Source organism: Falco cherrug, chromosome 5, assembly GCF_023634085.1.
Source record: "Falco cherrug isolate bFalChe1 chromosome 5, bFalChe1.pri, whole genome shotgun sequence".
In the NCBI taxonomy this organism is placed as follows: domain Eukaryota; kingdom Metazoa; phylum Chordata; class Aves; order Falconiformes; family Falconidae; genus Falco; species Falco cherrug.
In genome coordinates this window covers 73,859,928-73,877,903 of record NC_073701.1, presented here as the reverse complement: position 1 = coordinate 73,877,903, position 17,976 = coordinate 73,859,928, and the positions used below count along the sequence as shown (strand labels likewise).

The following is a 17,976-nucleotide window of genomic DNA, read 5'->3' as shown; positions in this document are numbered from 1 at the left end:
AAAACTACATTATCCCGGGACTTTGGGAAAATCATGTACAAGGAGGCATGATGTAGACCAGGCAAAACAGGCATTCCCCTGAAAATACAGGAAACAAACCTTCAAACTCTCTTTCTCACTGTACAGTCCCAAGGACTGAATAGGCATTTATGATACTATAGTTGAGTGCCACAGACATAAAGCTGTTGCTTACTCTGGAGTGGTTCCTGATGTCCTGTCTTTTGCCATATTTTGCCCTTATTCCCTAGACCTGGGGAACTATCCTAACAAAATGTTATCAAAGCTAGAGATATTTCTTAGAAAGTCTCAGTTTTGTGACAAGAGTTTTCTGACAAAAAACAGTCCTGCAAGAACACTGTCTGCATTCTCTGCATGCAAAATTACTTTAGTGCCTGAGTAATGCTCCCAGATAATTCTTGTTTCTTCCCTTGGGCTATCTGCAAATGTGTGAAAAACAGTTTATGGATTCTAAAACTGCTGGGTATCATTCAGATATTTTCTTTTTCCAAATAATCAGTGGATTTGGCAAGTATTTGGGAACTAATGCATTGCCCGACCACAGCAGTAGGAAAGTTTTGCTGCTTGCTACAGTAGCAATTACATCAGCTTTGTGGTCACATTTTAGGGGGATGCACTTTTCCTTTCACTAAGCAGGAATGTCAGCATGCTTTCAAATGTTGGCCAAAAATGTGCACTGTATGCCTCATACTGATGATAAAATAGCTTTTTTTTCTGTTGTTTAGGAATCTTCTGCAACCATCTGGAAAGTAAATGCAGCTTGTCGCTCAATTTTTGTGGTTAATTTTAGCTTTGGTTTTTGTCCTTTTAGGAAGCTGTCATTACAAATGGTACCATTGCTTTTCAAAATTGGCTTGTGCCAGGAAGTTCAGTTTACAGGCAATTTTGGATTTTCCATGTACAAAATCCTGCAGATGTGTTAGAGCAAGGAGCACGTCCAAAACTTGAACAAAGAGGACCTTACACATACAGGTAAGCAAAGCCCCTCTGAGTACACGGCATGTCATATCAGAGATCATGGTGAAAGTCAGAGAAAGTTCTACTGAGTTAAAATTTATTTCTGAAACTCCAGCATTGTATTTCAGTTAGACTTGACAAAAATGCCTAACTTGCAGCTACACACAGCAATCACAGATACTTTCTGTATTTGGTCTCATGTTGGGAAAGCACGTATATAAAAACAGGTAATTGGGTGTGGAGCTGTTTGCCTTTGTGAAAAGAGATTGCTTATTCGCAAGATGTTTGCCACAACAACACAGGCATGTTGCATTTGTTGCTGTTCAGTTTTTGCCAGCTTTTTGCATACGGGAAAAATACGCCAGATGCCCTAAACCCAAGAGATTATTTTATCACCCATGTATCACTCAGATTTATTTTAATAATGTATTTTTTTTCTTTGCTCCTTTATGACTTATTTTTAATCTATAGCTTTTCCTTTTCAAATTTCCCCTTGAAAAGCATTCCTTTTTCTGAATGTACTAGCGAGGGTCTAGATGCAGCAGTCCATTCCCATTCAGGCCAGCTTTTAATCACCTGCTTAATTTTAAACGTGATGTTGACGTAGGCCTAGTTGGTGCTTCCTGATAAGCCCAATATCCAGCTATCTCTGGCACACTTGTTATGAAACTGATTTCCTAAAATGATAGGATATTTCTTTCTTGATATCTTTGAAGATGTATATTGTATTTGCAAGATGGTTTTACCATGCAGCATCTACAGTTGAAGTGCTTTGATGCTTAAAAATGTTACTTATTTCTCATTGGAAGTAGAAAACTCTTGGTCCATAGAGTACATGAGAAGATATAGGAAATGGAATCAGGAAACTAACTGGTTAAGAAATACTGCAGAAAGTGAATTTCCACCAAACAGAAATGTTTTACTCTGGTGGTGATGATGGTTGCTTGGTTTCTCAGGGACAAATCTTTGCCAGAAGCCTACATAAGACTATGTAAGAAATGATGTCTATAGCTCTTCTCACTGCTGCGGTCATGCTCACCTGGGATATTGGGTCTACCTGAATCACTGTGACACTGTCTCTCTCTCTCCCTCTGAATCTCCCTTTAAATGTTTAATTATTTATTATGATGTATAACAACTGGTCTGGAAAATGCAGTTGTCCCCGTGATTCTGCTAGGAAACCTTGTTTGAGGTCTTTTGTTTCCAGTCAGAAGTAACATAATTAGGAAAAAAAAAAAAAAAAAAAAAAGATCTCCCAACTTTCGAGTAGGTGCTCTACACATTAAGCTATTAATGAAATGACATGCACACAAACCAGTCTTGCGAAGTCAAGATCCAGCTGTTTTGGGGGTAAGGCCCACCTGCACTGGCTACGTCTGCTCCGAACCTTTTTGTTCCCTTACACCCAGGCTGGAAGATCTGATGGATTACCCTGAAGGTCCCTTCTGTGGACCCACAGCGCAGACTAAGTCATATGATGCCTGCAGGATGGTGCCCCAACAAAGTGGTCAGCAAGAGGATGGGGACTTGAAGAGTTGCGCTAAAGATAGAACTGCATCAACTCAGAGATTCTATGTTAGTGATCTGCTGATGGGGCATGCTTAAGAGGCTTATGAGAATCTTAGTGGAGCTGAAAGATTGCTTATAAATCTCCACGTGTATGAAACGTTATCAAAGTGACTCCCATTATGGATTTAACCTGTAATCTGTTTTGTTGCAACACAGGCCTATCAGATCAAAACTTAACAGAGTGTTCGTTAACCATTCTGAGTCATCGCCTTCTAATTACAGCTTAGAAAAAAATGTGACAAAACATAATTAATTTAAAACAATATATAAAAAAGATACATGATCCATTATTGAAATAAAAGTAAAAAAGAAATAGTTGTTTTCATTTTAGTATCAAGAAAAAAAATCCATTAGGTACCAAGGACATATTTCTAAAAGAAAAATACTGTACAGAAAACCGAATTTTTATGTATATTCACACAAAAAGTTTAGAATCTTTTCAGTGGTTGTAAATGTTCAACGTTTATCTACAAAGAACTTCAGTCAGGCATGGTTGTGTGTTGTCCTGAAAATCAAATGTTAAAAACATTCTGTGTTTTTATTTGGTATTTCAAGGGTGCGATATTTACCCAAAGAAAATGTCACGGAAAACTCTGACGGCACAATATCCTACATGCTGCCTAACATTGCTCTTTTTGAACCTGAAATGTCTGTTGGGACAGAAAATGATACCATCACCTGTCTCAACCTTGCCGTTGTTGTAAGTAAAGAAACAAAATCATAATGTTCACATTCAAATGCTGAGATACTGGAGGAAATAGGGGAGAATTTAGCATTAGTTATACTGAAACCACCACAGGATAAGTTTCCTCTCTATGAACTCAGATGACGTTGAGTGTCAGTTACACTGAGGACAGCTGTAATACTACCTTTAAAATATATATATATCATAATTCTGAGGACATATTGCATATATATTAAGGTTTCCTTATATTCCCAGGGTAATCTTAATGGTAAATGAAAGTTGACTTGTTCCTGTCAATGGAAGCAAAGTCATCAGTTTGGATGGGATGTATCAAAAAGCATCCTCCTACTCAATTTTAGCGTGGGAATGAATCGAGTCTGTGGATGGATTCTCTTTCTATGTGAGGTACAGCATGAACAGCACAAGGCAGATTTGCCATACTTTTTCCATAACCTCCTCAGTCCTGCTTTGCAGGGGAGGTTGTATTAAACCCCATGCTCAGTGTATGCATGGTCTCACTGCTGCAGCTGCTTGCTCCCCGTGGTGCCCCTCAGCACGACTGCAATGGCATCCCCTGAGCTGTCCTTCCAGCCAAGACCTGAGTCCTCCAAAGAAAACCAAAGGGGCCTCCACCTAGAGTAGTGCTAGAGCCTTTTCAGTCTAGATGTTTTTGTGCTATTACAGCTGAGAACGCTTGCCCTTGACCAATGTTCACAGTTTTCATATTTATATTCAGCCCTTGTTGTGTTGCCTGGTTGTCCTGTACTAACTCTGTGGTGCCTGAGTGTGAGTGTTCAGGATTACAGTGAGAGAGTGGCTGCTTCAGACAGAGTGAAGGGATGCTTGGTGTAAACACAAAATCGAATCATACCAGCAATCACAGAATCATAGAAAAGCCCCTATTGGAAGGGACCTCAAAAGGTCATCTGATCCAACATTTTCTGAGAAAGGAAGCCTATATGAAATTTTCTAGCACCCTGTCCAATTGTGCCTCGTGAGGGGGACTCTACGATGTTCCAGTGATTGACTGTTGTCACTGCAAGAAAATTCTTTTTTCTACCAAGACAAAACCTTTCCTGGTACACCTTGTTCTCCTTGCCCTTTCTCTTCTCCATGCCACTCCTTATGAAGAAAAAGCCTCCATTCTCTTTGTAGCCACCCTTTAAATATTGGAATATTATGATGAGGTCCCCTGAGCTTTCTTTTCTCTAGGGAGAAAAGGCCTAATAAATAAAGGCAAATGACCTTATTCAGACCCAACATACTCTGCCTGTGCCCTAATTTAGGCCAGCATCTCTCTTTTGAAAAGCTATTCTTGTTTCCTAATCTCAGAGTCCTTCATGTCATGGTACTAACACTGCTCAGCTTTCACACTTTGGATCATGAAGCTTGTTTCAGGGGAAATAGTAACAGAGGATCCAAGACCCGTTTTGCTGTTCAGAACCTCATGGGTATAAGCCTGAATTCCCAGAGAGGCTCTGCCTATTCCCTTTGACAGCATTGACTTTAATCCAGTACAGCCCACCTTTTCTATCGCAACCTTTTCATCAAAACACTTAGAAAGCCATTCAGAGAGATGTTTTTCACACTTTCTTTACCCTGAGAGGATTGAACCCACATCTCCTCTATCTCCTAATCTTGTAATATCCATGCTTTTTACTTACTCTATTTTCAAGTTCAGACAAAAGTGAAAGATTCGTAGGGTTGAGGGGGGCAGGAATTGAGAGCAAAAGAGACTCTTCATTGCTATCTTCATAACACAAAGTTCAAAGAGATGGCCCACTAATGGGCCTAGGCTGAGCACTTGCTCTAAGAGAATCACTTGTTTTTACACATATTTACTTACAAAAATTCTTATAATTTCCTGCTTCACCAGACAGCCAACATAGATAATTTCTGTTGGCTTTCCACAAGCTATTGGGACTTGACTTTGTGTTTATACCTCTGCAAACGTTCATTGCAATTACCGCTGGTAAATCTACATTGTTCTTCATTGGATTAGGAAAAAGCTATGCATTATTTAGAATTAAAGCTGTTCAGAAAGGGCTTGTTTGTTCCAAATATGTATTCTTTCTAAGTAAAGAAATAATAGAGATTCAGCACTTGGTCAGTTTTATGCAAGATGCAGTTGCATTGCTGCTAGTGTAAGAGCAAACCTAAACCACTTACCTAAGCCAGTAAGTAACAGGCTTGTATCTTTTTACTTATATGTTTGTAGCGTGAATGAGTCTGAAGTATGTGATGTATGGAGATGACAGAAAAGAGGTAGAAAACTGAAAGTGGTATAACCCATGTAACAGATATAGGGATTTGAAATTATTACTTGGAGATATTAAAAAGCTGTTTGGCCATGGTCCTGGCCAACTGGCTCTTGGTGGCCCTGCTTGAGGGGGAGGCTGGACCAGATGAGCTCTGGATGTCCCTTCCAACCTCAGCCCTTCTGTGATTCTGTGATTAGGGATGATCTAATGAACTCATGTAAGCAGTAAAGACAAACTCCTTCTCTGTTAAATTATGCCCAGTAATTGTTTTGTTAAGGAGTGTCAGTTTTAAGTAGAAACGACAGTGAGCTGCAACTCTGGAAAATGGCTTTGCTCGAGATTTCTTGGAGTCAGACTCTGTACCTTTGATCCAAAGCACATGCAGAATTTTATGCTAAACATTAATTTTATTGCTGTTGTAGGCTGCACCTTCCTTGTACACAAACACATTTATACAACTACTATTAAACACTTGGATTAAATCTTCTAAGTCATCCATGCTACAGAACAGAACAGTGAAAGAATTACTGTGGGGATACAAAGACCCATTCTTAAACAAGGTCCCCTTCCCCTTGGACCCAGTTCTGGGAGTCTTCTACCCGGTAAGTGAAACCAATGAGGAGGCAAAACCTTCAGTTTTCAGTTTTCATTCTGTGAATAAAAGTTAAGGCAGCTGCTATGAGTAAGAAAAATCTGACAAAATATGACAATCTGGGTCAGTACTTCTAACTCTTATTCCTTCTTCTTGTGTCTGTTACAGTATAACGGGACATTCGATGGACTTTACAAAGTCTATACTGGGAAAGAAGATATTAAGAAAACAGCAATAATTGAAAGCTATAAAGAGAAAAGGTATGATAACATACGTATTTTCAAGGTATGGCTTTTAAGGTTTGATTCATTAAGAACTACAGATAAATGGAAAATCTTCAACAATTCAAAGGAAGCTAAATCAAGCCCTGGGTTTAGCAAAACCACCTCTCTCTTTCAGCTATTAGTGATCCTGTTAGGAGCTTGGCTTTAAGACAGTTATTGATTCTTTGATACAAGTAGTTCCTTCTGGTTTGCATACTTCAGTAGCTAGATCCCTTTATCCTATTCTAATGCATCATATAGTTTATCTGAATAAATGAATGAACATCTCTATCCTCTGACTTTGCTAGTGGATCAGGCTTATACTGGAGCAGTTATATTTAGCAATACAGGTAATTAAATGGATTACATTGTGTAATATACTACGTGCAGCATGACTTTTTTTTTTTTATTTTAAAGGAATCTTTCATACTGGGAAGGTCACTGTGATTTGGTTAATGGCACAGGTAAGCCTATTAAAGCTTTTTAAAACTTCCACACATTTCTTGATATTACAAGGTAATAATGAGAAACAACATTTAGGTTAATTGCCCTGGGCTTTGACAGTTCCGTATTCTTTATATTAAACGTCTATATAAATATGACTGTATACATATTGCTACTATGCATGCATATGTGTGTATCTATTATAATAAGTATAATATGTCGATGTATGCTATTTTACATATACATGTACACACATCCTTTTCAGATAGAGTAGATGTGGAAGAGACTCAAGAAAAGAATCCAGCTCTGTTTCTACTTATTATCTTTATGGTACAATATAACTAAAATTCATTTTCTTTGCTATAGCAGTTGAAAATTACCTTTGTATTCTAATAATGTACATTCATTTAAAGTGTTGAAAAACAAAATTAAATGTACCAGAATAGACAGATTTTTTTTTTTTTTTAATTGAGATGTGAAAAGAAATTGAGGTGACAAGGAGAAGGCTGTCAGACAGGTAGTTTGGAGGCCATGGGAAGAAGAAGTAATTTAGTTTGGGATGAATAAACTGGAGAGGAATATTTTTGAATTTGCTTTTAGAATGCATGTTGAATTGTTTAAGATACACTTTTTCAAGATGGTATTTTTATTTTTGATGAGTGAAAGCGTTGCTTTGAGGACACAACAATCTCTTGAGCTGAGGCTGGCAGATGTCATGGTGGAGGCTTTTGTGGAGAGTTATAGGTCTTCAGTGAACGAGTATCAAAACAAGCAGGTTTTTGGTTTTTTTTTTTTTCCTTTTCCATTTTGCTTTACATGGCAAGTTATTTTGAAGTATTTCAAATATATCACAAGAACCTGAGTTTCTGAGTCAGGAAAGATTAGTTCATTTTTAAACTATGTCATTAATTCTATAAGAGGTGATATTTTCTTAGGTTCTGGGACTTTCCTTCTTTCTTATGGAGCCATTTTTCCCAGGATCAGCTTTCTGTTTTTTTCTTCTTCCACAGCTGATGGAATTAACATACTCAGCTAACTAGACTAAGTGCTCCAGTACAGGGAAAATGTGGAGCTTTTCCTTGTTAGCAAAGGTTATCACACGTTTTACAAGAGCATTCAGTGCGACTGCTCAGGAGAGACCATGTGTTTAGAGAAGCAGCAGGTTTAAAAAGTCTTGTAAGTAAGTGTAAGATTTCCTTCATATCTTGTAAGCTTTCACACCACAAAGCACAGCACATGTCATATAAGTAAATATCTGGATAAAAATATTAAGCAGTATTCTTGTATGGGGCTTAAAATTACTCCTTATTTGCCAACCTTCCAAGACTGCCAAGATTTAGAAATAGTGTGTCTAAGGTGAGCTTGAATCTTCTTTAAGAAAAAGTGCTTCTGTCAGCAGTGGGCAAATGGCAGTGTGTAATTTACAATTCTTGTTCTTGCCAACTAGATTCAAAGATATCATAGATGTTTTCAATCCCTTGGTTATGGCTGCTGACTAAGAAACCAAACAGAAATTGTACCAAGAAGTAACAAATGTACTGGTTAAAGGTTTCTTACAACACCTTTTTTTGGAAAATGGCAGAGATTCTGGATGCTTGCAATGCAGAAATATGCATCTGAACTTGCTGTGTTCTTTTTATAGAGAGTGGGGAGAAAGACACCACCAAAGCTCTGGCCCTCTGACATATTTTGCATCTCTACCATGGCATGAGATGGACTGTGACCTAGATGTGCTTCCTTCTCTCCATTAGCTATGGAGAGGATCTCAGCTTAAAAAGGAGGTCTGCTTGAGAAGCTTTGGTGAATAAAGGTTTAGAACTGATTATTAAACAGGCAGATTCAGTATTTATTGTAAACACTGAGTACCATAACTGCAGGCGAACCAAACACCTCTAGAAACGTTAAGGCCTTAAGACTGCATAAATCTTGAAGCAATGGCAACAGCTATTGGGATTCATATTAAACAGGATTGGGTTTTGTATCCTCTGTTTTTAATGGGCTTCATCATATAGCTTCACACAGTGACCAAAAAAACAAAAAAAAAAAGCTGCCATAATTTGGTTTGCTTTCAAAAACAATACAATCATAGCTGCGGAGTGCCTGCCACTGTGCAATAACTGACATAAATATTTTCCCCATAAATGACTCACTTTGTTTACCTTTTTCACAGCATTATAGGAAAGTAACACCTCAGTATTGAGCTAGAAGTTAAATCATGTCTCCTAAGTGGAATTGCTTTCAAGGTCTTTTTTTATTTTATTCACAGATGGGGCATCATTCCCACCATTTGTTAAGAAGGATCAGGTACTGCGCTTCTTCTCCTCTGATATTTGCAGGTAGGCCGGTCCCTTCCTGGTGTGTGTATAACACCTGCCTGTGCCACCTGGATGCTTTCTCATTTCGGAGGGCAGCAGCAGTGGCTCTGCTTGGGCTTAGGTTCCTGAGGCAATTCAACATAAATGTGTCACCTTAACACAAGTAGATTCATGAGCTGTGCTCATCATTCAGAACCTGATTCTACCGCTTCTGTTTATGTCAAGTAGCAAGCTATTTAAGGTGTGGTTTACTTCAGCCAGTTACAGGTGTATAATTCAGGAATATCTGATACTGTGGTGAGTTGTTACTGATCTATGAAAGACATCGATGGCCACAGGGTTTAAAGTCTTGAACTTCTTAGATCAGGAGCCAGCCCAGAACCTGCCTTACTTGGTCTGAGAAGGCAACAGATACAGCAGGGGCCAGTTAGGTCCAGCTTTGGCATTTCTGCAGAACTTCATCTATGCAGAACAAGATTTACTGTCATCCACTAGATACTTAAAATGTTCTTCTCACAGGATATTTTTACAGATTTTATTTTTATATATTTACAAACATATAATACTTCCCGTACTGATGGGTTTTCAGTCTGCTGCTTCTGCTGTGGCTATCCAGTGTCCCTGAGTTCTCCAGTGGGATCATTGAAAACAATGTTAAAAGATGTAAAGTGCATCACAGACTATTTACTTTGGGAGATTCAACCCCTTTATTTATTTTGCTGCCTGGAAACAGTTGCTTCCTTCTAACTAGGTTTAAAGTGGGCTATCTGCAGACTGTTTGTTTTTTTTTTTAAAGATCAGTGTTTTTACATGAATTTAAATTTGTATGTGTGTGAAGTAGTTGTATTCCCAAACAGGAAAGCATTTCACAGGTCTTAGAAAAAGGGATTCAGTGCAGAATAGAAATTATAAAATTCTTTGGATCAGTTGCACACAGTTTGCAAGATATCTCTGGCCTTTTAATTCTCACATTTAATAAACAATGAAGAACAATAATAAGTGCCCAAAGGTCATGGAAACGGGGTCATGGAAAGTGATTCTGCCCACATTGCAAAACCCAGAACCCTTATTTTGTTTGGACGCAATACAAAATGTTGATACCCTGGTTACATTACTGTGTAACAACCATATCTCCATACCAGCTGATAATGTATCAGCAAAAAGAAGCTTAAGTGGTACTCTGATTCATATGCAATGGAATCAAGTTGTATGCAGAATGTTGCCTGCATCATAAAGCTTAGTTTAGTATCATCGGTTCAGCAAGAACCTATAACAGAGCTGACTTATATTGGTAAGTATCTGTACTGTAGTCCAAAAACTTTCCAAAATTTCATAATAACAGTGGGTGTAAGAGTGTTTAGGAAAAGAGCTCTTGATTAATTTTTTAGATTTGTGTATATTATTTATTAATGTTATTAATATTTTTGTCTTTTTTGGATATTGTTTTGCTGACCTCTGAGCTTGTACATCCTTTTGTGAATGTGAAATATTCTCCATTACAGAGGAACACTCCTGCAAACTGCTGAACAGTGTGAAGGAAGCCTAGACGTTGGCTCCCTGGAGTACTTGTCTCTTTTAAGAAACAGCCAGCTGGGGGATCCTTAAGGAGTACTGCCATGAATTCAGACTTTTAATCCAAATGACTGAAACATGTTTCTCCTCTTTTATATTCAGGTCGATCTATGGGGTTTTCCAGGGCAAGCAGGATGTGAAGGGAATCACACTCTATCGTTTCACAGTTCCTCGTGAAGCATTTGCATCGCCTGCTGAAGTCGAAGACAATTATTGCTTCTGCAAAGATAAAGTTATATCAAAGAACTGCACAATAGCTGGAGTCCTAGACATTAGTGCCTGCAAAGCAAGTACGTTAGTGACACGGTGCCACCAAACAATCCATTTGACTGGGGAGAAAGCACATGTCCTGTAGCTGAAGTGTTACTCAGGGATCCAGGACATTCGTGTTTGTCTGTGAATTCTTCCACAGATTGCCTGTGAGACCTTTAACATTTCTGGAGCCTCATTTCCCAGAATAAGGAATATAATATTTCTGTATTTTGTATAGTGCTATACAAAATGGTGATACTAGTTTGTATACTGAAACTGCAGGAATGCATGTATCGAAAGGAAAGTAGGGGGCACTGTATAAAAGCCAGAGATAGTTACAGTCCTTGTATTTGTGATAATTCACACACACAACTATATGCATACGCAGAGACTGAGAGACACTACTGGCCCAGTTCAGCATTGATATACTAAAATAAATATATACAGAGTCTGCATTTGGTGCAGAGTCGAAAGCATGGGTTCTCTTCAGGCTTGCTTTCTATTAAAACAAGATCATGAAGTTGGGGGGAAACAGTGACAGAGGGTCCTCACCTCAGCATGAAACTGGGAGCACTACCAGCTCCACAGTGTAGACATGCAGGATTTGTAACTACAATTTATTTCACCATGCAAATTTTTCTCATGACAGTAGAATCACCGAAATGTTTAATTTTTATTTTTTTTGGGGGGTGGGGGCAGGGTGTGGGACTATTAGCATTTTTATCAAGATTGTGTGTCTATATAAAAACTATGTTTGAATGGAAAATATCGCCTCAGAAGGTGATCACTGAAATAAGGCTTAATGATTCAAGTGAGGTTTTTTTTTTTTCAAATAGAAAGGCCAGTATTTATCTCTCTTCCGCATTTTCTTCATGCAAGTGAGTCTATATTGCATGATGTTGAAGGCCTGAGCCCAAATGAGAAGGAGCATGAGACGTTTCTAGATGTAGAACCTGTAAGTCCAAATATTTAATAATTGTAATTCAGTAAACTTGTAATGTTCGAATTTAATTGTAGTACAGTAGGCCTTTTACCAGAGGGACAAGCAAAAGATACAATCGTGTCATGTTTGCTTTTGCAAGATATGTTCACAAAAGTGTTATAGTTTTAGCAGGGGAAATTTAGAACAGAATTTGTCTCATAATGACCTTCAAAGTTTGCAGAATTAAGTTTTGAATTTTCCTTATTGGAAATGGGGGGTTAAATAGATTCTGCAAACTTTGCAGTATGCTATAGCTTTTCTATGACCTTCAAGTACTTTGAGAAAGTTTTTTTTCTATGAAAGTTCTTCTGTTGCTTGTATATTTAAGGATTTTTTTGTTTTGTATAGCAATCCATTTTTGTATAATTACTATCTTAACTGAGATTAAATAAATATAGATCAATTTACTTCAAGTCCAAACATACTGCTCTAGAACAGACCTAATACAGTCTTTGTGATGCGGATTGTCCAACAGAGCTCCCAAACTGAATGAATTTATGACAGCTCTGATTCTGATTGCCTCCAGTTTTACCTCTACTTCTGTTCCAGTGATTTGGATTCTTAATTTTATTTACCAAATTTTTATGTCTTGTGTAATGAATTCTAAGGTTCCAAAATTTTATTTTGCTCTGAATTTGGACAAAAAGATAAAATTCAGGATACGTCACTAAAATATTTTTAGGCACATAATTTGACAACCAAGCTATGTAACTTCAAAGAGGAGATCTAAAGTTAAATCTTTTTTTCACCTTATTTGAAATAAGAGATGTCAACCAGAAAGTCCTAAATCTGATATGAAATTTTCAAGAATCGTACCCTGTCTTGTTTTTGTGGAGGATAGAGGGGAAAAAAAGGAAGTGGAGGGAAGATCTGACCTTTGTTTTGATATCTTTGTTCTGTTACGAAATTATTCTTTGCAGCCCTATGCAAGTTAAACATACTTCTTATTGAAAAAGAAAAATTATCTGAATTCTGGTAGAACACACCCCCCCCCCCCCCCCCCTAAACCATATTTTTATATGGAACATTTCACAGATTATTTAGTGGTTTTAACCTTTTTTTCCCTTCAGTTTTAATTGCAAATGACTAAAGTAACTATGGTAAAGACACAAGATCAGAAATTCTGTGATAAATGGGAGACTCTTAGAATCATTAAAATTTTATAACATGTAATATAAATTGAAATTTAAAAACCTAAGGATAATGTGCTTTTTGTCACAGTCCATATTCTAGGTTTCAGCATCCAATTCAAAAATTTTAATTAATGTGTGGGGTTTTTTCTGGTTTTAGATCACTGGTTTTACGCTACAATTTGCGAAAAGGCTGCAAGTAAACCTTCTTGTGAAGCCTGCAGCAAAAATTGAGTAAGTACTACTTCATTATTTTGTTTTTAAAGACTTTTTTCAAGCAGGCTAATTGGTCTATGAAAGAGTAGGTAGAAATGGCTGAGAAAAGAAGGAATAAAAATAACTTTCCAAAGTCTTTTTTCTTTCTTGCAAAAATTTCAGTTATGACTGTTCAGAGAACATAAATTTCATCAAAAGAGCAAGACTTCTTGTGCAAGGCACTGCCCAAGTATTTTAACATACAATTGATTTCCCCACAGAAGCTTGCAAGGCGACATGTTCTTAAAAAGTAACATTCTTACAAAACCCAAATGGGGGCTATGAGAATGAACTAGAAGGCAAAATGTATTTTCTGAAATAAATCAAATGAAAGAGAGAGAATCTATGTGTGCTCTGTCACTAGGTGGATTTTATCACAATGGTTGATGGGTCTCTAGCTGTTTCTTCTCTCTTCATTAGCCCAAATGTACATGTGCAGACATGCATTTCAGGATCCTGTATATCTGGCAGGTGAACACCACACAGATCTTCAGACCATCCCACCATCTAGCTGTGTCCAGCCTTTCTTCTTTCTGACTACCCACATATGGAAGACTAGACAGAAAGATATGATTACATGATATGTAAAATGGCTTTTATTAATTTCAGGCTTTTTTTTTTTTTTCCCCAGTCCAAAACTACACAGAAAAGGTAAATCTGGAAGGTGTAGTTAGAAAATGTAGAAATGTAGTAGAAATTTAGTTACAGCAGAAAAAAAAAGTAGAGACTGGGCTTATGCACCAAACTAAAGGTAACATGTAATGCTGTACATAAAATGTTGTACTTATTTTCTCATTTCAGAGCTTTATCAAAAGTTAAAGAACCTTATATTTTCCCCCTTCTTTGGCTAAATGAGGTTAGTATATTTTATGTCTATTAATCTTCAATGTTTAAACAAAACAAAACAAACAAAAAAACCCAAACAAAAAATAAAGAGAAAAAAATCCAAACGCCTAGCTTTTTCAGTCTTGGTGCCCTGAAATTGGACAATTAAATTCATGCTGTGATTTGCACACATCAAGAATATATTCAGCAAGTGAGGGCTTACATACTTACCTTTCACTGACATTTTTCTTGCACTGTTTCAGTCTGCTGTTATTGGGGATGAGAAAGCAGAAATGTTCAGAAGTAAAGTCACCGGTCGGGTCCAGATGCTGAGTATTCTGCAGATGGCCTTAATGATTGGAGGTTCTGTGTTGTTCGTCGCATTCATGGGTTCCTATTTCGTATGCAGATCAAAGAAATTAAAATAAGTAAGTAAGCACTAATGGTTCAGTCCTCAGCAGTAACTTTTCCTCAGGGTCTCAAGTTCAGAATCATGAGGTATTTAGATGTTCTTGTTTTGTAAGTGTCAGAAAATTCAGCAGTTGTTTTGTAGGAAATCATCCAGATAATTTAGCTAATGTTTTCAAATTCTCTTCCCAGTCTTAATCTTTCAGGATGCTTTTAACACACTCAGGAGAGAGTACCATGGAACTATACCAGAAGACTTGATTGTTGTGAATTTATGAAAATAGACATTTAACCCAAGAATGCTAAACTGTTCAGAAGTGCCCTCTAGTGCTTCTCTGGGACAGAGACCACACAGCTGTGGATTCCTGTGCCTTTCCAGGACATATTCCTTTCTGGGGTTCAGGAAACCACTGTAAATGACTTTTTTTTATTAAGTGTTGGATAGGGTTTCTCACGTCTTTCAGTTATGCAACACTGACTAACATGACATATTAGTCTAAACATCTCCTGAACATACCTAGCCCACTAAGACTAAATATACTCCCATCCTAAGTACAATAACCAAGTGGTGGATATATTCCTGACATATAGGGAAACAAACACATTATTTTGAGTGATTTAAATGAAGTGCAGACATGGACGTTATGTTGAAAAGTATGCTGCAGCAATGACATTTTTAAGATGAAGACTTACCTCATCACATGCTGAATTCTGATTTTATTTCACTACAGGTAACAAAAGACTTCAGAGGTAGTCAGTGTTTAACTGAAATTTCAGCCAAGCAGCATGTTAAAATTCAGAGACAAAAGGTATGATTCAAGGCACAGTCAGTCCACATGCTATGCAATTCAACATGCTTTTCCATTTTGAGAAGACCAACTCACTAACCCAAATGAGCTGATGTTTCCAAAGGTCTACCACACTTCTGACATCACTAAAGAGGCCACCATGGAAACTATGCTTTCAAATAATTCTGATTATTTGAACTTTGTTACAAACTTTAAATGACATTCAAGCAGACTGAAGTTGAAGTTCAGCTGGATTTTAGTCCACCTTCTGCCATTTATGCAACTTGCTACGTTTTTTTCTTCTGGGATGTGCAAGACAATTGAAAGCCATTTGCTGATGTTCTGTCTCTGAGCACAGGCTGGGAATGACAACACCTTTGAGCTCATGCTGTGCTCTAGATGCTCTCATTGCAATATTTCTTTCTGTTCCTTAAAGGAATGGAAGTTGCTGCAACAGAACTGCTCTCTGTCCTCTATTCAGGGATGTGAATTGCGTTGAATGTGAAGTTTATTATGTAAAGTTACTGTTATACATGAAGTTAATAAAAAGACTTACTAAAATACGTGGTTTATACATTTTATATGGAGATGGCTCAGACAGGACAAGACACAGTCATTCATATGGTGATGGAGCTCATCAACATTTGGCTCCACAGCTGTTTAGTTATCTGAACCACTCCCTAATTCCCAAGCTGCTCCACTGCTCTTTCTGTTGCCTCCTGTGTGCTTTACTTACTGGCTCTTGCTTAAACACCAGCCTCTGCTCTGCCCTAAACCCCGATTTGCCCAAGGCCTCCCTTAGAGAATGATCTGATATGTTACCTTTGAGGTTAAGAGAAAATATTCCAGAATGCTCCAGATATAGGAAAGACTGAGGTAATGATTTTGATTGAACACCAGAAGGTACCACTTCCTTGCTATAGAAGAACATAAATGAAAACAGGTAGCCCCAATTCTTCACTGATGAATCATCTGCCACAAGGAAATTTGTATAACCATTTGTTTAATGAAGTGCATCAGCCCGTAGACAAATAGCAAACACTGCCATCTGCGTAAATCATTCACTTTTTCATCTAATCTGTATGCCATATCTTAGAAATGACAGTCAATGGGGCAGATATTGAGTGTTGTGGGGTCTTTCCTTCCCTGTGGATTCACTGAATTCAGAAAGACAGCCAGAGTTCAGCACTTTCTAAGATCTCTTCTTGGACCTTTTATCCCCTTAAAGAAGAGCTGCAAAGAAAAAGGAAAACCAAACATGGCTAGCCTCTCATAGCCTGGTGCTTGGAAATAATGCTACAATGGACTTTAAACCAGAAAGGTTTGCCTTGCTAGTAAAGGACAGTATCTTTGCCTTGTTATCTTTAGTAAGGTGTGTTCACTTTTTGCAAATAAAGGGGAAAACCCAACAGACTAAAATGCTGTTGTTTTAAACCCCTGCTCCTTGCGAACAAACTTGTACAGCTATCAAAAGAGCTGATGAGTCACAGAAATCCTAAGAGATTATTCTTGAAGGTAAGGTCTGTGTGGTGCATGACTGCACTCTTTCTCCAGCTGCGAGCTGGAAATGCAAAGTAACAGGGCAGGAGACATGAAGGAGGCATGACCCTCAAGGGAAACTCTGCTCTCACTTAGAGCACCTGTGCATTTGATTACTCACCATGTTTGCTAGTTAATGAAAAACAAGACCTTTCTCTTGTGTCTACATTATTACTGGTGTCGTATGTGATGCTCTGTTCCTGTATTAGTCTGGGGACAGTTTGACCCAGCTGAAGGACCTAGAGTCCTATGGACTGGCCAAAAAAGTATGAGGACAGCTAAAGTCATTCAGTCACCTTCTTCTCTGAAACAAGCACACCTCTGTTGTGGTTCAAGCAAGTTTTTATAATAAAACTAGTCTTTAGAGCCAGAATCTAACAGGGAGATCTTTTGACAAAAGGAACCACAGCAATGCTCCTGTAATTTTTGACACTAGCATTTCAGCTTAATTTTTTTTAGCTTCAAGTCCATTGTCAGCAAGTTAGTGTTTGCTCTACTAGTGTTGTTTAGTGCTCTGTGGTGATCCAGCAGCAGCAATCCAGCAAACCAGGCCATGATTTTAAATGTCTCAGGGCCCAATTTTTCATGCACACAAATACGTTTGTTCATATGTATAATCTCATTGACCTTAATGCAGGTTTGGACTTTTAAACTATGTTCAGCACCTAGTCTGCACTTGAATTATAATTCATAGTTATTTTGTCCAAAACATCAGTTACAGTTATTGTTATTCATGTTATTAAGGCTAATGTTAAGTATTTACATTTGTTCAAACAGTGCAGGATAAACATTTATTAGAAATGTTAATGAACTCAATGCAAATAAAATAAAGCTGAAACTCTTTTTTCTCAGATCTTCATGTCTAATTGTAAATAAAGTCTTTAGTGTTGAATAATAAAGTCCTTGTGTTTATCTTCTTGGTACTTTGGATGTGTTTTCTTTTTCTAGACAATGATTTTATAAATTGATGACTAAGCGAGCTTAGGGGCTAACCTTGTTAGGTCATGGTACTCTGGCACATCACAGCTGCTTAGAAGTGCATTATCACCTTTAGTGTTGCCGCACAATGTATTATAAATACCAGCGACATACAACATTTATGCTCTAGATTACAAAAAGGA

The 17,976-nt window shown here is 37.7% G+C and overlaps 1 protein-coding gene across 4 annotated transcripts in view; it reads left to right on the top strand.

Annotated features, from left to right (window-relative positions):
- Positions 1–17,775, top strand: part of CD36 (CD36 molecule) — a 39,054-nt gene extending 21,279 nt beyond the window's left edge. For 3 of the 4 annotated variants that reach the window (XM_027811433.2, XM_027811434.2, XM_005443450.3), the window contains exons 3-14: positions 830–990; positions 3,100–3,244; positions 5,913–6,092; positions 6,251–6,342; positions 6,763–6,809; positions 9,056–9,125; positions 10,779–10,966; positions 11,765–11,883; positions 13,201–13,274; positions 14,097–14,151; positions 14,384–14,548; positions 15,260–17,775. In XM_027811433.2, the coding sequence (XP_027667234.2) occupies positions 830–990; positions 3,100–3,244; positions 5,913–6,092; positions 6,251–6,342; positions 6,763–6,809; positions 9,056–9,125; positions 10,779–10,966; positions 11,765–11,883; positions 13,201–13,274; positions 14,097–14,151; positions 14,384–14,548 (1,296 nt within the window). In that variant the 3' untranslated portion in view covers positions 15,260–17,775. The other variant, XM_027811435.2, reaches the window with a different exon arrangement.
- The last annotated feature ends 201 nt before the right edge of the window (positions 17,776–17,976 follow it).